The sequence below is a fragment of the Leucopleurus acutus genome (assembly GCF_964270905.1).
Source record: "Leucopleurus acutus genome assembly, chromosome: 9".
NCBI classification, from domain to species: domain Eukaryota; kingdom Metazoa; phylum Chordata; class Mammalia; order Artiodactyla; family Delphinidae; genus Leucopleurus; species Leucopleurus acutus.
Window position 1 is genome coordinate 96,377,616 of NC_139144.1, and position 22,584 is coordinate 96,400,199.

The window sequence follows — 22,584 nt, forward strand, 5'->3', positions numbered from 1 at the left end:
GTTAAGCAGAGCAGGTGTATCCTCATTTTACTAATGAGAACATAGAGACAGGTGAAATGATTTACCCAGGCTCTCACTGCCAGTAAGTAACAGAAGTAGGACTAGAATCTAGGCCTCAAGACCCTTGGACCAGCGCTCTTTCCACTACACTAGGTTGCCTGCATGTTTCCACAGTAGTTTTGTAATACGCAGACCCATTGACACAAAGGGAGTTCCAGTGGGTCATGGGTGGCCTTACAACAGACTCTTAACGACTGTTAGATTGTTCTCTAACTTCTGTCCTTGCCTTGGATATTTCACCTGTACTCCAACTTTATCTCCTTCACACTGATGAGTCCCAAATCTATATCTTCCATCCAATTTCTCCTGGCTTCAGACTGCTAAGTCCAGACATCCATTGATCATTTCCATTGGCTGCCCCACAGGCATCTCAAACTCAATATCTCCAACACTTTTCTTCATGAACCTACAATCCAACTCTCATGATTGAAATCACCATTCAGTAAGTTTCCCAAGTACAAAACTGGCTTGGTTCCTCTTCTCTCACCTCCTACAATCAGTTGATCACCAATGGCTGCTAGATTCTATTTTCTAAAGATCTGCCACATCTGTCCTCTCTCTGTCTCCTTTGCTCCTTCCTTCGTTATGTGCCTAGAGATTGTGGTAGAACTTGCTACCGGCTCTCTGTAGCTTTTAGCCCAGCTTCTTCCAGCCCATTTTCCATTCTGCTACAAAGTGATCTTTCTACAGTCCAAATGTGATCCTATCACTCACTTGCTTAGATCCCTTCAAGGTTTTTCATCATTCTCAATGTAACATCCAAAGTCTTTAGCGTGGAGTCAAGGTCCTTCCTGATCTTTTCTGAACCTCCCCGACCTTCCCCATCCTTTGTCTCCAGACTACTATTTCTCAAAGTGTGGTGCTGACCTCCACTAGAAGCATGGGAGTACTCATTAATAATGAAGATGATGATGCCAAAAACTCGGCCTCTGTGCACTGGTGCCGAATTGAATCTTGGAGACAGAGTTTTGGGTGAAGTAGAAAAGAATAGCTTTATTGCTTTGCCAGGCAGAGAGGGACACAGCAGGCTCATGCCCTCAAAAACTGTCTCCCAACCCAGGGGGATTTGGTGAGGAGTTTTATAGCAATGGTTCAAGGGCGGGCTTGCTTATAAGACTCAGGGTGTGCGCAGGGCCTGCGTTCCTTTAATCTGGCCTCAGGTGGTCTTCTGATGAGCTTCTGTGATTCTCGAGGTTGTTAAGCTGTGACCTCTCTGAAATGAAGATTGCTTCATCAAGTAGTTACCGTCTTCCATTTGTTGGGGGTTTTAGTTCTGTGGAAGAGCTCAAAGATATTGTTATGTGTATCCTTTGAGGTGGAACCAGGACCCTGCCCCAAGGCTGCACTACTGTTTTTTGGCTGTTCCTCCCTTGTCTCTGTATCCCTTCCCTTCCCTGATTATCAACTGTTTGAACCTGCCCTTTGGAACTCGGAAAGTCTAGAAATGGGAGACACAGAAAGGCTTTCGTGCCCAGGAGCCCCACAGGGTCCTGCTTGGTTTCACTAACAGCCCAACCAGAACAAGTCAGAATCTCAGGGGGTAATGCCCAAGAATCTGCATTTTAACAAGTTTTACACTAGAGTTTGAGAGGCCTTGTTCTCGCCTTCCATATTTACACTGCTCTTTATACCTGACTACCCACCTGTGTTTCCCTGAACATACCTTGCTATCATTTATGCCTTTATGCACATCAATCTCTTTAGCTTCTCATTTGGTACTCCTCATTCTCCAAGACCCAGGGTAAATGTCACGCCTTCTGGGAAGACTTCCCCCAGCCATGGAGCACCGTGTCACCTCCAGTCTACATTGGGTCATTCTTGTGGCTTCTGACAGAGCCATGACTTACCCCTCAACATCCTTCCCACTGTATTACAATCATAAATTGTGTAATTGTTTTGCACTTGTGGGTTTAACAGTTGCCAGCACTTGAGAATAGAGGCTTGTGTATCTCTGCCTAGCACCCAGCACAGAGTCCAGCATGCTGAATGAACGCGTGCTTTAGGGTGCGATGGGGAGGCATCTAATCATCACATGTGCCTTTGGGTTCCTTTATGTACCATCCTGGACTGTGGCTCTGATTCACAGGAAGGTGGGCTCCCTGGCACTGGCTTCATTGTTGCTGGTGATAAGGATGTGTCTGGCCTCGAGAGGAATTTTAAGCAATGGTAGTGTTAAAGAAAAAACTATGTAGTGACACTTGTTAAAGAATGGTCAGGCAGACTTTACTCAAGGGTAGGGAGAGGCATCTGGGTGGATGTAGAGACCACTGCAGTGGTGGTCTTAGAGTGGGGGAAGGAGGTTGGACTCAACTCTGACTCCAACGAGGACAAATGGGGGTTTATAGCCAAGGGGCAGGGTGGACATCAGTGGATGGAAAATTACTAAGAGGGAACATCAGGGTTAAGGGGAATTCTTGTTAGGCTGACTCAGTAGAGTTCTTGCTGAAGGCAGACCAGGGTGATAAGATATCCAGGGTGGTCAGATGCCAACGGTGGAGGTGGGGGATTTTCACTAAACTAAGTGGGATTCTTGCTCAAACTGGATTCTGAAAGGGCGGAGAGGGAAGCCCAAGCAGGGCCTTGTCCAGCAGAGCTCAGAGGAGCCTGGTTAAAGTTAAGTCAAGAAGAGAGTCTTCGTGGTTAAAGGGAGTAATAAAAGAACTAGAATCTTCACCAAAAGCTGAAGATTTTTTTTTCTTGGTCTGTTTACCTCATGCACACAAAGTCATACAAATTTTCTGTATCTGTTTAGAAAATAATTTATTTTTAGAAAATTTAGAAAATACATTGCAATTTAAGATGTAAAATATATGTCACCCATTTTCTCACAATCAAGAGGGAATTCCTTAAAGTTTCTGTGTGTCTATTTCTACTGGTATTTTTTTTTTCATTTATATTCATGTTTGAACATAATTGGTAAATACCAATTCCATAAGGCTTTTTAATCCTGCTAATTTTACTTAACATTATATTTTTAGTTTTTTCCACATCAACAAAAATTCTTAGTGAAAAAAAATTTAATGTAGTGGGGGGGAAAGTGTTCCTTAACCTTCATAGGGTCCCTAGCTAGGTCTGGAAATTAGACTGACAAAGACTGATCAACAGGAGGAAAGCACACACGTTTACTCAGTATGTTTTACATGATATGAGAGCCTTCATAGAGAAATGAAGACCCAAGGAAACAGGCCCGAGTATTTTATTTTAGACAGTCGTGGAGGAGCGTGATAGGGTGAAGGGTGTGAGGTAATTATAGCAAATGGGAAACAGCAAGGCCTGTGTGTTAGGATTCTTCTTGGCACCCCTTTTTCTTTGGAGACAAATGGATCCTTCCTGCTGGGTATAGGGCAGGCACCTCTCACTGGAGGGTTTTATGATCTGTTTCAGGGAAGAAGGGCAAGGTGGGCAGGTGGGCAGATGGGCAGGGTGACCTTCCTGCTTCTGCCATTTCCCCGAACTCCTTCCTCTTAAAATATCCACTCTGCAAGGTGCCATATTTTGGGGTAGCATGTCTTGAACCCCATCACATTCAACAGTTATTTACCGAATGGCTGTTATGTGCCAGGTTTTATTTTAGACACAGGGATACTGCAGTGACCAGAACAGTCAAAATCTTTACTCTCACGGAGTTTACATTCCAGGGGGGTAAGTTAATAAACAAACTAGCACATAAGGATCATCACAGGATAAGTGCTGTGACGAAAAGAAACAGAATAGGTTTATATGGTCGCTTTGTTTTTGAGTAAAGTTATGCTAGTTTGCCTTCCGTATAGGAGTGTGTGTCTATCTCATTTTGTCATCAGTGAGTATAATCATTTAAAAATTTTGGTAATTTTATAGGTGAATAGTGATAGTTCTTTGTAATTTGCATGTCTTTGATTACTCAGGAAGTTGAGCATTTTTACAGAGCTATGTGCATTTCCTCTTCATTGAGTTTTCTGTGAATGTTCTATTGAGGGCCTAGTGTTTTCTCCTATTTTGAATAATCCCTTTACATTACTAGTTTGATTACTAATTTGATGATATACACTTTATATATAATGGATAAGCAGACACTCTTTTTTTATTTTTCCTTTTTTTTTCTGGCCGTGCTGCATGGCTTGCGGGATCTTAGTTCCCCGACCAGGGATCGAGCCCAGACCCTGGCAGTGAGAGTGCCGAGTCCTAACCACTGGACGGCCAGGGAATTCCCAGATAAGCAGATACTCTTAAATAGCGGTATAATGACTGTAAGGAGAAAGCAAAGACAGGACACCTAGAATTCCCTTCTTCTCTTCCTGCTTCTCTCCCCCTTCCTTCTAAGAAAAAGTGATGAGAGAAGAAAAAAGTGTAGTTTAGGTGGAAAGAAGTGAAGAAAGAAAGAAAGAAAGAAGGAAGGAAGGAAGGAAAGAAAGAAAGAAAGAAAGAGTAGGTGGGTGGGTGGGTGAGGAGATGAAGGTGATGTAACTAGGAAGGAAAAGGAGGGAGGAAGGAAAACATAGAGAGGATGAAAGAACCGAAGACAGTCATAGGGACTCTGCACGATTCCCTTGGACAATTATATTTTTTTCTTTTCTGCCTCTACTAATCTAGCAAATCCCTAAGAGAAGATGACTGTGTTCTTTAAAACACTTCGAAATCATTGGAAAAAAACTACAGCTGGGATCTGCCTGATGACATGGGGAGGCCACTGGCTCTATGGAAAACACTGGTAAATATCTGACAGCCCCCATACCCCCCACCTTCACATGCAACAACAAAACAGTTCAAAAGGGCCTACGGTTAAAATCCTGTTTAGCTGTGCTTGTCTCTGTAAAACAGTGTGTTGTAAAAGGAAAGCAAATGTTAAAACCTCAAAGACAAAGGCTTCTTGTTGTACCCAGTTCTGAAGGATGGAAACTGTATAGAGCTATTAACACTCGTACTTCAGTGGACACGGATTACTGCAGCGAGATCAGAACGGGGAGAAATTGAGGGCCGCCTAGAGAGAGACAAGGGACTTCCCTAGTAATAGTAGAGGGTTGGAACTCACACGTGTCCTTGGGTGGTCCTTCCGTTTTCCACTACGGTCTCTTGATCTCTAATAGTGCCCATTGCTAGACACTGAGTCTGCTACCTGCAACCCCTGTGATTTTCCTCATCTAACCCATTAGCAACAACAAAACTAATGAACCCATTAGTTCATTTAAATGAAACTTAGACTTTCAGACCTTTTGTTTGAATAAGGAATTCCAGGCAGTCTTGGGTTTTATTAGCCTTGCAGGCCTGTGGGGAGAAGAAGGTGCCAGAGCTCCTCTTCTGGATTCACATGGTAATAAGATTTAAATAAACAGCTTTTATATAAAAGTTATACAGATTACTAAGAGAGCCGATCAAATTGCAGTCTTTTGGGGGTTCAGGGCTACGTCTTAAATATATAGCAACATTCTCTGACATCCGAGTGTCCCGAATAACTGCTTTGTTAAACAGAAAACTGAACAGGCTTTATAATGGAAGTCTCCACGTTGGAAAGGAGAGTCACACTGGTACTTCTGTGAACGTTCTCAATTCACCACTATCAGAGATAATTTATGATGCTCATGGTGTCTACTTTTTGCAGGTGTGGAGAAGGTGGAACATTCCCCCCTTTTCTTTCTAAGTCTTCTCAAGGCTAAGCACTTGAATTCCATTAGCTAGCGTATAAAGAACAGACTTAAGAATCTTAAAATTTTAATATATAAAAAAGAGAAGGGCAGAGGAAATGTTTTAACAAATTGTGTACGGAGCATATGATGTTTGGCTTTTCCTCCCTTTTCAAACTATTGGGCTGGCCACAAAGTACGTTCGGATCTATCCGTAACATTTTACGGCAAATTTGAGCCGTAACATTTAAGCCCTCGAGGAAAGACTCCTTATACCTCCTGCCAGGGTAGGAACCAGGATTTCCTATTTAGGAGCACCCAGTCCAGGCCACAGCTGGCTTAAGGTGGGAGAACCTCCCACCTGCTGCGGATTATTGCCATTGCTACTGCTGGGTGAAGATGTGAGGAAATAACCGTGTCCCCTGTTCAGGATGTCTTTAAGGTACCATAATAATTTCTCGCCAGCGTAGTCTTGAGACTTTAAAAAAGGCCCATTAAGTCTGTGGCACGTCGGAGGCCTCATTCTCCGTTGGATCTGAAACAGCTTGAACTAGAAGTGTAGCAGGAGGCTGGAGGCATCATTTGCTCTGTCTCTACCCTTGACATTCAAGGTTACTACCCAGAATGCAACCCCCCATTGTCCTGCATAGCTTCCTTTTCTCAGACTTCTCTCCGCATGCTCTGGTGCTATTTAGCACCCCTCCCTCCCCCTTTTAAAAAATTGTGGTAAAAAAACACTAAAAGAAAATTTACCACCTTGACCATTCTTAAGTGTACGCTCAGTAGTGTTAAATATATTCATATTGCTGTACAGCAGAGCTCTAGAACTTTTTCATCTTGCAAAATGGAAACTTTACCCCCACTGAATACAACTCCCCATTTTCCTCCTCCCTCCAGCTCCTGGCAACCACCATTCTATTTTCTGTTTCCGTAAGTTTGACTGCTTTAGATACTTCGTATGAGTGGAATCATGTAGTACTTGTCTTTTGTAACTGGCTTATTTCACTTAGCATAATGTCCTTATGGTTCATTGATGTTGTAGCATATGGCAGGATTTCCTTCTTTTTTTAAGGCTGAATAATATTCCATTGTATGTATATACCACATTTCTTTATCTGTTTATATGTTGATGGACATTTGGGTTGCTTCCACCTCTTGGATATTGAGAGTAATGCTACATTGAACTTGGGTGTGCAGATATGGCTGTAACATCCTGTTTTTAATTCTTTTGGGTATATACCCAGAAGTGGGATTGCTAGATCAGATGGTATTTCTATTTTAAAATTTTTGAGGAAACTCCATACTGTTTTCCATAGTGGCTGCACCATTTTGCAATCCCAATTTCTCCACATCCTTATCAACACTTGTTATTTCCTGGGTTTTTTTTTTTTTTTTTTTTTTTTTTTTTGATATTGGCCATTCTAATGGGTGCGATACGGCATTCTGTGGTTTTCGTTTGCGTTTCTCTTAATGATTAGTGATACTGAGCATTTTTTCATATGTTTGCTGGCCATTTGTTTATCTTATTTGGAGAAATGTCTGTTCAAGTTTTTTGCCCATTAAAAAAAATCAGGTTATTTGTTGAGTTGTAGGAGTTCTTTAACTTTTATGAGATACATGATTTGCAAATATTTTCTTCTATTCCATAGATTGACCTTTTTCTCTCTGTTGATTGTCCTTTGATGCACAGAAGTTTTTTTTTTTTTTTTTTGTGGTATGCGGGCCTGTCACTATTGTGGCCTCTCCCGTTGCGGAGCACAGGCTCCGGACGCGCAGGCTCAGCAGCCATGGCTCACGGGCCCAGCCGCTCCACGGCATGTGGGATCTTCCCGGACCGGGGCACGAACCCGTGTCCCCTGCATCGGCAGGCAGACTCTCAACCACTGTGCCACCAGGGAAGCCCCTACACAGAAGTTTTTAAGCTTGATGTAATTCCATTTGTCTGTTTTTGCTTTTGGTGTCACATCTAAGAAATCATTGCCAAATCTAGTGTCAAAAGGCTTCCCTGCTATGTTTTTTTCCTAGGAGTTTTATAGTTTTAGGTCTTAGGTTTAGGTCTTTAATCCATTTCGAGTTTTTCCCCAGTGTGTCTCCTAGGTGCCCTTGTCAAACATCATTTGATCATATATGTGAGAATTTATTTCTGGGCTCTCTGTTCTGTTCCACTGATCTATATGTTTATCTTTATGCCAGTATCATACTGTTTTAATTACTGTAGCTTTGTAATATGTTTTGAAATTAGTGCTAGGCCTCTAACTTTGTTCTTTTTCAGTATTCTTTTGACTATTCAGGGCCCTTTGAGATTCCATATGCATTTTAGGATGGTTTTTCCTATTTTTTCAAAAATGCCACTAGAATTTTGATAGGGATTACATTGAATATGTAGCTTATTTTGCGTAGTATTTTTTTTTTTTTTTTTTTTTTTTTGCAATACGCGGTTCTCTCACTGTTGTGGCCCTTCCCACCATGGAGCACAGGCTCCGGACGCGCAGGCTCAGTGGCCGTGGCTCACAGGTCCAGCCGCTCCGCGGCATGTGGGATCCTCCCAAACTGGGGCATGAACCTGTGTCCCCCGCATTGGCAGGTGGACTCCCAACCACTGTGCCACCAGGGAAGCCCAGTATGGACATTTTAACAATATTAAGCCTTCCAATCCATGAGCATGGGATGTCTTTCCATTCATTTATGTCTTCTTTAATTTCTTTCAGCAGTGTTTTATCATTTTTAGTATACAAGTCTTTCACCTCCTTGGTTAAAATATTTATTCCTAAATATTTTATTCTTTTCAGTGCTATTGTAAATGGGATTTAAAAAATTTTTTTCCCCTTTTTCTTGAATTATTTTATTTTTTATACAGCAGGTTCTTATTATTTATTTCATGCACATCAGTGTATACATGTCAATCCCAATCTCTCAATTCATCCCACCACCAGTACCCCTGCCCCTGCTTTCCCCCGTTGGTGTCCATACGTTTGTTCTCTACATCTGTGCCTCTATTTCTGCCTTGCAAACCAGTTCATCTGTACCGTTTTTCTAGATTCCACATATGTGCATTAATATACGATACTTGTTTTTCTCATTCTGACTTACTTCACTCTGTATGACAGTCTCTAGGTCCATCCACATCTCTACAAATGACCCAATTTTGTTCCTTTTTATGGCTGAGTAATATTCCATTGTATATATGTACCACATCTTCTTTATCCATTCGCCTGTCGATGGGCATTTAGGTTGCTTCCAGGACCTGGCTATTGTAAATAGTGCTGCAGTGAACATTGGGGTGCATGTGTCTTTTTGAATTATGTTTGTCTCTGGGTATATGCCCAGTAGTGGGATTGCTGGGTCATATGGTAATTCTATTTTTAGTTTTTTAAGGAACCTCCGTTCTGTTCTCCATAGTGGCTGTATCAATTTACATTCCCACCAACAGTGCAAGAGAGTTCTCTTTTCTCCACACCCTCTCCAGCATTTGTTGTTTGTAGATTTTCTGATGATGCCCATTCTAACCGGTGTGAGGTGATACCTCATTGTACTTTTGATTTGCATTTCTCTAATAATTAGTGATGTTGAGCAGCTTTTCATGTGCTTCTTGGTCATCTGTCTGTCTTCTTTGGAGAAATGTCTATTTAGATCTTCTGCCCAGTTTTTGATTGGGTTGTTTTTTCTTGACATAGAGCTGCATGAACCGTTTGTATATATTGGAGATTAATCTTTTGTCCGTTGATTCGTTTGCAAATATTTTCTCCCATTCTGAGGGTGGTCTTTTCGTCTTGTTTATAGTTTCCTTTGCTGTCCAAAACTTTTAAGTTTCATTAGGTCCCATTTGTTTATTTTTGTTTTTATTTCCATTACTCTAGGAGGTGGCTCAAAAAAGATCTTGCTGTGATTTATGTCAAAGAGTGTTCTTCCTATGTTTTCCTCTAAGAGTGTTATAGTGTCCAGTCTTATGTTTCGGTCTTTAATCCACTTTGAGTTTATTTTTGTGTATGGTGTTAGGGAGTGTTCTAATTTCATTCTTCTACATGTAGCTGTCCTGTTGTCCCAGCACCATTTATTGAAGAGACTGTCTTTTCTCCATTGTATATTCTTGCCTCCTTTGTCATAGATTAGTTGACCATAGGTGCGTGGGTTTATCTCTGGGCTTTTTATCCTGTTCCGTAAATGGGATTTTTTTTTAACTTCCTTTTTGAATTGTTCACTGTTAGTGTATAAAAACACAACTGATTTTTGTGTTTGATTTTGTAAACTTTGCAAACTTTTGCAACTTTGCTGAATTTGTTTATTCTAATAGCTTATTTGTGTGGACTCTTTAGTGTTTTCTACATGTAAGATCACATCATCTGCAAACAATTTTACTTCTTCCTTTCCAATTTGGATGCTTTTTATTTCTTTTTCTTGTCTAATTGCTCTGGCTAAGATTCCCAGTACTATTTTTAATAGAAGTGGCAAGAGTGGGCCTCCTTCCCTTGTTCCTGATCTTTTTTTTTTTTGCGGTACGCGGACCTCTCACTGTTGTGACCTCTCCCGTTGCGGAGCACAGGCTCCGGATGCGCAGGCTCAGCGGCCATGGCTCACGGGCCTAGCCGCTCCACGGCATGTGGGATCTTCCCAGACCGGGGCACGAACCCGTGTGCCCTGAATTGGCAGGCAGACTCTCAACCACTGTGCCACCAGGGAAGCCCTGTTCCTGGTCTTTAAGGAAAAGCTTTCAGTCTTCTCTGTTGAATATGATGTCAGCTGTGTGCTTTTCATATATGTCCTTTGTTATGTTGAGGTAGTTTCCTTCTATTGTCTTTACAAAAAAAAAATCCCAAACTTTTCACATAACAGTCCTCACATTATTTTTTATAATACTATTTTAGTTTTTTCCCTGCAAAAATCTTACCCTGCAGCTGTCTTGAATAGAAGCTGCCCTCCTCTTCAAATGGGTTGTGAGGTGGGGTTGCCATTCTCCTAGCTCCTCGGTACCTATTCCAAACCATTACTCTTTCATCTTCTTATAAAAATCTTTTCTCCTTTGAGGCTCATAATATCTGGCTATATTATAAAACCATAAACCACCCAGCTTTCTGGGATCTCATCTACATTAGACTTAGGCTTTGGTGCCTGGCTTATCAATGTCCTTTTCTCTTTAAGAGAAAAGGGCATTGTTATCTTGTTATCTTTCTGAATGCCCTGAGTGTTTATGTGAACATCCCACCTAACAACACCTTGTCTTTCCTTTCCCTGACTTAATCAATTCCTGGGACTTTAATACTTTGCCCTCTTTCAACTCTCCCCATTCTCACTGGTTGAATGCTAAACCTTGTCATCACTTGTCCTTGTTCCACTTTTGAAAATGGAACTTAAGCATCTGACTCTCTCATTTCGGCCTTCTATTATTCCAGTTTTCTTCCTTTACTCCTCTTTTTCAGTGTTATCAAGACTTCTTGTCCCTTGGGCCCTCCATTTTCTTCCCAATCTATCACTCACCCCTGCCTTCTTCACTTTCTTCCTGTCCTAGATTCCTTGATTCAACACATCACACAATTCATCACAGTTTTTCGTATGTCCTCCCTGGCCTTTTCACTCTCTCATTTCCTCCTCCTATTTTAAGTTAAACTTTTTGAATAGGTTCTCTCTGCTTCCCTACCTCCTACCCATTCTGCATCCTGTGTGGTCTTCTTTTAAGTTAGTCGCACCAGTTTTATTACTCATCCTTTTTGACCGCTCACTTTAGACACAGTTGACTCTCCTTGAGACACTTTTTTTTCCCTTGGCTTCTGACTGCCAGGTATCTGTTTTCCCTCCTACTCCTCTGGCCATTCCTTCTCACCTTTTCCTTCTCCCTTCTACTCAGGGGTTACAGCAGTAGTTCTCTAAGACTCTGCCCTAGGCCCTCTGCTCACTTTATACCCTCTCCCTGTATGATCTCATCTGCTCGCAGTGGCTTTGTTGTCAGCCGTAGGTAGACAGACTGCAGGTTTGTATTTCCATAGAGCCCTCTTCTGAGCTCCAGACCTATACGTGCATTCGGCTGCTTGCTTAACTTGTCTCCTTGGTTGCTTTCTAGGTGCCTCAAACTCAACAGACTAAAAATAAAATCAAAAGCTTTCCTGTCACACCGGTTCCTTCTCAGTGATTAGTACCACTCACCATCCAGTTTCCCAAACTAAAAATTTGAACGTGATCCTCCATTCGTCCTTCATCCTTATTTGCCATATTCAGGTTATACGTTCTAAGTGATTTTACTTCTTTTGTATCACTTACTTTGTTCGATTTCTGTTGTCCTTCCTCACTGTTGCCGCCTTTGTGCTCACTACCATCATCTCGGGCCTGGATTCTTACTAAATGCTTTCTGACTGTTCTCCTTGTATCTACTCTTGCCTGTTTCTAATCTGTTTTGCACAGCACTGCCAGAGCAGTCTTTTAAAAATGCAAATTGCTATTGCTTTTAGACTCAAATCCCAAATTCTTACCAACTCTACATGACTTGGCCCCATCTGTAGACAGCTCTAACTAGCCCGGCCACACTCTACACTTTGGCATATAGAACTCTCAGGCCTTCCAAAGTGGCATGTCCTTTCTGTTTCAGGGCTCCTTAGAGGGCCTTCATACACGTTCCCTCCTGAAACTCTCTTCCCTTCTCTTCTTCCCCAGCCAACTACCATTTCTCCAGGTCTCAAATGTTACTTCTTCCCTGTCGCCTCCAGTCTTGGTTAGGCAGACTTTCTACCTTTTCTCCATGGTATTGTGAACTTCTACATAATACTTATTACTATTATAATTTTTTGTTCTGTGTGTTTTTTCTCTTATATTATAAGACTCTAAAGGCAGGGGCCCTGTTTGTCTTTCTTAGTGTTGTCCCCAAGACCCAGCACATGGAAGGTACTTGAGACATATTGTATTTATGGAGGAAGGAACAAACAAGAGAATGAAAGTCTCAGAGGGCAAAATCTCAACCCTGTTGACCGGCCACTTGTGAATTCACAAACCCAGGCTGTTGAATCCTCCTGAAGAAAATGATACACTAAACCCATAGTCAGGTGACTCTTGCATTTTCACAAACTTATTTTGAAATAATCATGAATTTCCTCAGTTTCCTGCTTCACCTTCTCCATGTTCATTCTTGGACAACCTTAACTCCTACTTCAAAGACAAAATAAAGAACACTGGGCAGTTACCCCTGCACACACATTCCTCTTCTTTTTGTCTCATTGGATGAGGTTGCCATCCTCCTGCCCAAGGCCAACCCCTCCAACCCTGATCTGCATCCCATTCTTCCTCCATTGGTTATCCTTTTCCTCGCTTGTATCTTGAATCTCATCCTTCCCACTTCTTTCCCCCTATTTGTCAAACTCTTCCTAGCTTAACGTGTCGTCTCAGCTGTGGGTCCCCATTTATTTACTGCTCTCTCTCTTCCATTTATACCATTCTTGAGATCTTGCCTCATACTTGCAGCCTCTACCTCCACTTTAGAGTAAGCTTAGTAAAATCTGGTTTTGTTCCCATGATTTGATTGACCCTGTTCTTGACGAGGTCGTTAATAGCCTCTTAGTTGTTAAATGAAGTGGATACTTTCAGTCCCTATCTGCCACATTTGATTCTCTTTGATCATCTCCTCTTCAGTTACCTTTAGGGTGTCTTTTTGTTCTGCTTGTCCCTTAAAGGTTGGTGTCCCAGGTCCTATCCTCATTCTGTAGACTTCTTAGGTGATCATAACTACACTAGGGATTTCAGGTGTGGTACTTAAGATTTCAGAGTCATAATGCTTTTTAGTCCATGTCTTGCTTCTCTTGACATCCTATGTGAGTCGTGTCCCTGGAGTTGTACCATGCAGCCAGCCAGCAGAATATTCTTTCTAAAAGAGAACTCTGATCATGTCACTGTTCTACTGACAACCTGTAAGTGACTCTCCATTGCCTGGAAGAAAAAGACCCAACTGCTTAGCATGGCATAAAAGGCCCTTCATGATCCTGCCTTGTCTTCCTCTCAGCTTTTTTCTGGTTCCTTTTCATCCTCCCTCCATCACCCTTACACTCAACCTCTATGTTCCAGAAGTCTTTAGAAAAAGACCTGTGTCCTGTTGTCCCTCTCTCTCCCTTTGCTTGTGTTCTTCCCCCAACCTGGAACACTTGCTCTTCTTCACCTGGCCAACAGCTCAAAAATGTCACAAAGCTGTGTTAATGGTGGCATTATTAGAATAAGAGGAAAGGAAAACCACCTGTGTTAAATAATTACGCTATTCCTGGTGCTGGGCTAGTTGTTGCCGTGTGCATACATGGTCTCATTTAATCCTCAAAATAGCCCTGTGAGAGAGGTAATGTTATTCCCATATATAAATGAGGAAACGGAGGCTCAGAGAAATTAGTAACTTGTCTAAAGTCATATTTCTGCTTACTGGTGAAACTGGGATTTGGACCCAGGTTGATCATGTTCTAAATCCTATGTACTTTCATTGCTGCTGACAACTTTGAAAAATAAAGCTCACTTTAATGTATAAATCCTGCTGTAATTATTAAATGACATTAACTTTTAAATGCCTTTCATGTAACTTTATTAGAACTGTTCTATTATGTTCTCGTTTCATTTTTCACTGGATAGAATAAAGCTCCTTTATTAAATGGAACACATTTATTAGCATTTATTAGCGACAAGGTGAAAACTGGACACATCTGCCCAGGGACCAGGGCCCTCGTTTCGGAACCTCCCGGGTGCTCTTGGTTGTTCTTTCGTGCTCTCAGCTGTTCTCTGTGGGCCTCTCATATACTGGTCTGACTCCCCTTCTCCTTTTCTCCCTTTTACTCACTGTTCTTTCCCTTTCACTCTGCCTTTCACTTTTCTACCCCCACCCCTTTTCTTAGCTTCCTTACCTGTTTGTAATTTATAGATGAGTACATTTATTTTTCCTCTATTCTACGAAAGTCTTCAAACATACAGCAAACTGGAAAGAATTTTACAGTAAACACCCGCCTACCTACTACTTGGATTCTAGATTTTACTGTATTTGCTTCATCACTTATCATCCGTCCATCCTCCTCTCAGTCTTACTCTTTGATGCATTTCCAAGTATTAATAATTTGTCGACGTCAGTGTACTTCCACCTGAATACTTGACCATGCATATCAGTAATTAGAGCTCAGTATTTGCTTATAGTGTTTTTTCCCTTCCTATGAAATTTACATGCAATGAAATATACAAATCTTAAGCCTGCTTTCACTGTGTTTTGTCAGATGCACACACCTGTGTAACCCAGACTCCTAGTAAGATAGAGAGCGCTGCCACCCCTCCAGACGTTTTCCTCATGTCCCTTCGTAGTCAATCCCTGTCCCCCACACCCTGAGGCAACCATTGTTGTTTTTTTCCCCACCATAGATTCTTTTTTTTTCACTTCTAGAACTTTATATAAATGGAATCATATAACATAACCTGTATTGTTTTTTGTAAGCCTTCTTTCTCTTAGCATAATGGCTTTGAGATTCATCCATAGTGTTTTATTTATCTGTAGTTCATTCCTTTTTTTTTTTTTTTTTGCTGGGTAGTATTCTAGAAGATAAGCATAAAATAATTATAATTTTACACTTATAGAATTTTAAGTTCCTTGTTCTTGATTTCTAACAAGAACATAATAGTGAACATAATATTTTATATTTCAAGCAAGCAAATTATTGTATCATATGTATTTGACTTTTTCTTTCCTTTGAGAGGAAAATAGTGTCTCCTGATACAGAATTCACATGCCAGTAATAATAACTGGCTGTATTTCAGTGTGGATTTTAATAGCGACCATGGTTTGATAGAGTAAATTTCCGTTTGCTTTTAAGGAAACAAGGCTCTTTCTGCGACAGCTTTGGAAGAAATTGCATATGTTATTGTATCTGCCCCATTTTTGGCTGCTGTCTTTAACTTGTCTTTTGGCACAGGTATTCTTTATCTGCAGGCATCATTTCATGTTGCTGTATTTATAAGTTTTCTTCTCCTGTGGGAATTCCTCTCCTTTTTTTCTCCCTTCCCCTCAGTTTCAAGGAAGAGAAACTGTGAGATTTTTTTCTCTGCATCATCTCCCCCACGGCAGGTCGCAGCAGTTGACAGGAACAGCAGAGGCTGCTCTCAGGACTCTGGTAAGAGCAACTGAAGAGGAGGAAATGAACCTCTTTGCCGAAAGTAAAGAGAATTTAAGTATTGCTCGTTCCTCTTCAACTGCTCTTCCCAAGCTTTCGGGGTTCCCTGGGGGAGATCGAGTTTCAGGTTGTTCAGTTCATCATGTCAGCAGTTACCTGCAATGGTCCTTCTCTCATTTGGAGCCCTTTCAGTAGCAAGGAGCCTGCTAACAGAGAGTGACGTAAGAAAGGAGGCACTTCTAACAGTGTGACCTTGGGCGCTCTAAGCCTCAGGTTCATCTGTAAAGTGGGGATAATACCAGCTCCTCACTGGACCATTGAAGGATTATGATAACTGGGAAGCTCTTAGCATAGTGCTTGATTGATACCAGGGTTCAATACACGCTGGTAATTGTGAATTAATTTGATATAATGTATACTCAGTTACTTTGGGAGTTAAAACGAATTACTGCTGGTAACTGGGCAATGAGTGATTCGAGAGACAGCCAATGGGGAAGGAAGATGAGGATCTGCCAGATGGTGTAATGAGATCTCAGCCTTTTATTTATTTCACCTTCCATGGGTAACACGACAGCTTGGAAAAGTGTAATTTCAAGCGTGACAGAACGTAACCACAGAAGAGGCGGGGCCTAAGTAGTTAAAAGCCGCGAGCCGTGTCGGAACCCTTGTCTGTCTCATTTGAGCTCAGAGTGTTCCTTTGGTCACTGGGGGCCTTGTCCTTGCGCACCCTGGCTCTGGCCTCTCTGCTTGTGATTTTGGCCGGTGAGCCCTTCCGCAGCTTCTCAGCTCATCCTCGTGGCTCAGCAGTTGGCCGTAGCTCTGCTCCTGCTTAGTTCTGGCTCCTGTTTCTCAGCTTCAGCCTTTGGCTCAGTGCTTCTGGCACCACTTCTGCCACCCGCCTTGGCCTGTGCCCCAGGACTCCCTCCTGTTTATTTCTGTGGAGCGTCTAGCCTCTCAGCCAGAACCCCTGGTTCCTTCTCGGAGAATCTTAAATCCCACAAACACTATACCTCCCTTAACGTGAAACTTGCAAAGCAATTGTGATACTATAGTAAGTCCCCTACATATGAACCTTCAAGTTGCGAACTTCCAAAGATGCGAACAAGCATTCGCACGTTCCGTCATGTAAGTGAGTTCACGAGTCTGGTGTACGTTGTCACATGCGTGCGTCCTCTACAAGTGGCTGTGTTTTTGTGTACTGTACGGTACTGTATAGAGTACAGTAGTTATAGGATCTTTATTTCAACCCCGGGATATCCGGAAGGAAGTGTAAAAGCAGTGGTATAGAGCGGATTGTATTAGTTGGGTACCTAGGCTAACTTTGTTGGACTCACGAACAAATTGGACTTAGGAACGTGCTCTCGGAACGGAACTCGTTCATATGTACGGGACTTACTGTATAGCAGTGATCCTGGGCCATGGGTCTCTAGGTTTTTATTAATACTGGAATTTTTTTTTTTCCCTCTGAACAGAGGAACATTAATCTTGATTACTATATTGTAAGCATTGGTGGGAGCCCACCTTTCAAGTTCTGTGGTCAGACAGTTGCTTAGAAGGAAAACTAAATGGTTATGAGTTGGCCTGAGGGGTGTGTTCAGTGTCATTCAGTTTTATTGAGAACTTAGTGGCAATAATGATGATAATCACTAACACTTAATCAGTGCTTGCCACGTGTCAGTTCTCAGCACTTTACATTCATTAGCTCATTTTATCTTCCTAACAACTTCCTGAGATGGTTGTTAATCTCATACTAGTGTGAGATTAATAGCCCTACAAAGATGAAGAAATTGAGGGACAGCAAGGTTGAGTAATTTGCCCAGGGTCACACGGCTGGTCAGTGTCAGGGCCCCGATTCAAAACCAGGGCCTCCTCGTCACCTCTCAGAATGGCTCCTGTGTCTTAGGCAGCATGAGAGATGAACTATAAACTGAGGTTGTCTTAGGCCTCCAGCCCCATAGGGTGAAAGACGGATGATAGAATGTCGTGCTTCTAATCGGGCTTCCTTCTGAGTCAGTTGGGTCTGGGTTCAAGCCTTGCCTTTGTCACTTGCTGATGTGTGACTTTGGGCAGGTTCTTCAAGCTTGCTAAACGTCACTCTTCTTCATCCACACAGTATCTCACAACATTGTTGTGACGTTTAAATGAGATCACCGCAGGTCCTGGCACACATTAGAAAGAGCAGCTCCTTTTATCATGGATGAATAAGGCACTCCGAGCTGTGTCCTGTTTGAGTGGCACAAAGTCAGTGTTAGGGCGCCTAAGGCAAAGAGGGCTACTTAAACATTGTTTTATCATGGAAATTTTTTTTTTTTTTTTTTTTTTTTTGTGGTACGCGGGCCTCTCACTTCTGTGGCCTCTCCCGTTGCGGAGCACAGGCTCCGGACGCGCAGGCTCAGCGGCCATGGCTCACGGGCCCAGCCGCTCTGCAGCATGTGGGATCTTCCCGGACCGGGGCACGAACCCGTGTCCCCTGCATCGGCAGGCGGACTCTCAACCACTGCGCCACCAGGGAAGCCCCATGGAAATTTAAAACATAAAAATTCGAGTAGTGCAACGAATCCCCCTGTATTGTCCCCAGCTTCAACAGATACCAGCATTTTGCTAATCTCATCCCATCTCTCTCCTCTACTTTTTTTTTTTTCTGGAATATTGTAAAGCAAATCCCAGATATACCTCATGTCATTTTACCCATAAATACTTTAGTATCTTATCTTTAATAATTAACGAATTTTTAAAAATCACAATACCATTAACATGACCTAACAAAACTAAAAATCCTTTACGTCATCTAATATTCAGTCTGTGTTTATATTTTGCCTGTCGACCCCAAATTCTCTTTTATGGTTTTGTTCAAGTCAACATCAACACGAGTTTCACACATTGCGTTTGATGTCTATTCTTTAGCCTCGTAAACTCTAACCCCCTCCTCCTTTCATAGTATTTACTTGTTTTAGCAACCAGGCATGTCTGCATTTGCCCTTTAGAATTTTTCATCCTCCAGATTGGCGGTTAACTTACACAGTTCAGTGCTGGGCAGAGCCGTATCGGAATCTGAGCGAAAAGAAAAATCGGTAATACTGAGTCTGCCTTTATTTAAAACTCTGATATTGTGTTCATCATGGGTCTTTACGTTCATTTTGATTTTTTAAAATACTGTATTAAAATGTTTCTCTCCATTCCTGTGTCTTCCGGTGCTCCCTTAAATTTTGCACGTGAGGCAAGTGGTTCCTCACTCCCTTCATTCTAGTCCCGGCCATGAGTTAACTTGTTTCTCTGTCTCGCCTGTGTCTTGTCCACCGGTGATTATGTCTGGCTTCTGAAGCTTTGCTATTCAAAGCGTGAGCCGTGGTCCCGCAGCACAGCTCACTCCTGGGAGCTTATTACAAATGCAGAATCCTAGACCCCAACCCAGACCTGCTGAGTCAGAATCTGCATTTTAACTGGATCCCCAGGGGGTCTGCGTGCACAGTAAAGTTTGAGGAGCGCTGCTCTGGAGGTGTGATTCCAATCAGGGTTAGTTTGTTTGGCAAGATTTCTTACTGTATCACATCAGGAAGTACGTGGTGTCTGGTTATCTTGCTTTTGAGGATGTTAAGCTTGATCAGTGGGTTCAGATGTGATCAGCCTGACCCAGGCTGAGAAGTCGATTCCGAGAGCTCCCTGGGGCAACACGGTGAAGAGGAGGGCAGCTAGATGGATTTGAATGTCGACTTACACTTACCAGTCTGCGACCCTGGACAAGGTGCTTCAGCTCTCTGTCTGTAAAATGGGCATCATGGTGGATGCATCTCATTGGGCTGTCATGCAGATTTTCTTAGAACCGGACCTGGCACAAAGCAAGCTCTGCATCAGAGACAGTGCTGCCTTTCCACTTTTCCTTCCTCATTAGAGAAAGCATCTTAACAAAAATGTCTTGAGTGGGGCCTTGCAGACTGGGTGGGACAGTGTTCTAGGTGACATTCATGATTTGAATGTCACTTCTAGGTGACATTCAGAAGTGCACAGTGTATTTTTGGAGATTGGCGAAGAATTTGACTTCACTGGAGTTGTTTTTTTCAGTTGAGTGTGGGGAAAGCCAGATTGGGGAAGGCTTTGACTCTAGGAAGTTTGTAGTATTTGGTGAGCAGTGAAGACTCAGTGAAGATGGTCAAGGAGAGGAGAATGTTGTGAAGTGGAGTTTAAGACATTGAATCCATCTCCCTGTGCAAGAGACACGGGAGGGAGAAAAGTTCGAAGACTGGGAGGGCGTTTCAGTGGTTCACGTAGAAGGTAGGAAAGGCCAGAGCCAGAGTGGTGGCATTAGGGGGGGAAAATAAAAGGGCGGTTATGAAGCTGTGGCAGTGTGAGCAATGCCCGAGCGTGGGCGCTGTGGGCGGACAGACTTCTGTTTGGTCTGGGTTTCGCTGCTTACTGGCCACGTCAAGTTACTTAATTCCCTTAACCTCAGAGCCTCATTTTCCTTATTGGTGAATGGGGACAGTGACGTCTTGTTTAGCAGGTTACCTGTAAGGATTCAATGAGATGGTGCATGTCACGTGCCCGGCTTAGAGTTGCCACTAGATAAATGCTGGCCGTAATTATTACTAGATGATTGGGTGTCTGGCTGAAGGAGAGGAGGGTAGGAGAAATCATTTTTTAGCTTCAAGTCTGGGATAGTCGGTGATACAGAAAGAGGAAGGTTGCCACAGAGAATTGGTTTAAGGAGGTGGTATTACATTCCCTTTTAGATGTGTTGAGTTTGAGACCCTGACAGGATGTCCAGGGGTAAGTGTGTCAGATTTCAGGGGGAAATTATGCAGGAGCCACACTTGACTAGACCTGTGCTGTTTCTTTTGGTACAGATTATGGTTCCAATAATGCCTTGTGCTTTATTTCTCAGGATCTCTGCGGTTTCTGACCAAGCAGATGTTTTATTTTTACTTGGACATCCATTCACATTAGCCTCTGACTTTGCAGTCAGTGGTCTGGGACCCGGCTGGTTCAGCAGCAGAAGGTAGCAAGGCTCTTCCCCCTCATGGCTTTTCCTCATTCCTGATTTTGTTGCAATTTGAAGAAAGCAGTTTGTTTTGCGTTTTAGCGGTTTCAGGTTTCTTCTCTCTCTGCCTCTTTTTCTGAGCACAAGCTGATGCTGAAATTTGGAGTATTAATAGGTGCTATTTAAAGAAGTTCATTTATGGGCAATTAAATAACATGCCTGTCAGCCCAGATTTGATAGGGAATAGGGGAAGCTTTTTTTTTCCCCTTTTTTTTAAGTGCAGTGAAGTTTATTTTCCCTTTCCTTTTAACTCTTTGTCATATTATTTAGAAAAGAGATTTCGTCTTTTAAAAAAACTATGTTGTTTATTTTGCTTCCTTTCTGTGTTTTCCATATGTTTACTAGTGGGAGGTAGAGCGGGATGGGATTGGACTGAGATGGAATGGCACAAGTATATTTAAGTTATATTTTGTTTTGTAGATTTTACATAATTTTTAGGGGTATTTATATCCGTGGTTTTAGCTGCTCCAAGCACTGCAGAGAGAATAATCATAGCTGAGGCTAAAATTAACCCTTCCCCAGGTAGTAACTGACATCTCAAATATTGCATGTGCTGGAACTGCAGAAATACTGACAATAGTAGCTACTAGTTTATGTGTTTATAGGTCAGAAGTTATCCAGATCTGTCCTGAATCTTGGAGCTCAAAGTAAATAATCTCTTTCTGCATGTGATTTATACAGAGCACATTGTTGGGTGGGAGGAAGATCGGAAGGGACTCTCTCTTCCTGTGCTTTCTTCCTGAATACCTGTCATAATCTCTGTGTTGTTTGTTTTCTGTCTTTTCTTTTCTTTCTTTTTTTTTTTTTTTTGCGGTACGCGGGGCTCTCGGGCCCAGCCTCTCCACGGCATGTAGGATCCTCCCGGACCGGGGCACGAACCCATGTCCCCTGCATTGGCAGGCGGACTCTCAACCACTGCGCCACCAGGGAAGCCCTGTCTTTTCTTTTTCTATGCAAATAGGTGCAAGGACCTTGTATATAATTGTTACTTAATGTGTATTTGTTTGTAATTGTATATGCAAATGTATAATGGTTGACAGAACAGAAAGAACTAGTATTTGGGTTGCCTAGTAAAGTTAATGTTAATACAGTATGTGAAGAAAAGTATGCGGCATAGAATGTTTGAGTTGGCCTGTAGGCTAAAAATGAATGGATGGAAAAAAGAGCAGAAAGTGGAAGAAGTAAATGAACCGTAAGACAATGTCAGAATACTTGTGAGAATTAGGTAGGGGTAGGAGTCACTGAAAAAGTGGCTAGCGGTAGCATCTCAAAGAGCGATGCCCTTTAAAGGCAGCCAAAGCCCGCACTGGAGCGTAACCTAGCAGCTAGCTGGAGACGGTCCTCAGACCTCAGCTCCTGCGGATATTAATACGGCAGTGGAGTCGGAATGGAAATTGATATTTGGGGGAAAGCTGAGGCTCGAATAAGAGGGTGAAAATAGAAAAAATTCATGTTCTAAGAGGAGAAAGAGAGACAATTTAGGCTTCCTACATGTCCATTTCTCTTGGTCAATGGAATGAGGGAATAAGCGGCAGAACCCATTTCCATCTCTCTGGCTGATGGAAAGTTCTACAGAACAGACCCAAATGATTGGTTTATTATGTGAGAGGAGCCCTCAGGGGATGCCATTTTTCATTAAGTCATTTCCTATCCTGCACTGGAGAGAAGTTTTGTGGAGAAAACCCGAGGAATTAGAAGGTACTTGAAATATTTAGAAGTAGTGGCGTGTTCCACTTAAGCACACATGTATAGACTAAAATGGCTGGGAACAGGTGAGATTGGAGGAAGATAG

At 42.3% G+C, this 22,584-nt stretch overlaps 1 protein-coding gene across 1 annotated transcript in view; it reads left to right on the forward strand.

Moving 5' to 3' along the window:
- The first annotated feature begins 435 nt into the window (after nucleotides 1-435).
- AGK (acylglycerol kinase) overlaps nucleotides 436-22,584 on the forward strand; it is an 85,400-nt gene continuing 63,251 nt past the window's right edge. The window contains exons 1-2 of the mRNA XM_082847012.1: nucleotides 436-502; nucleotides 4,630-4,747. Of these exons, the coding sequence (XP_082703138.1) occupies nucleotides 4,647-4,747 (101 nt within the window). The 5' untranslated portion in view covers nucleotides 436-502; nucleotides 4,630-4,646. The remainder of the gene's footprint in view (nucleotides 503-4,629; nucleotides 4,748-22,584) is intronic.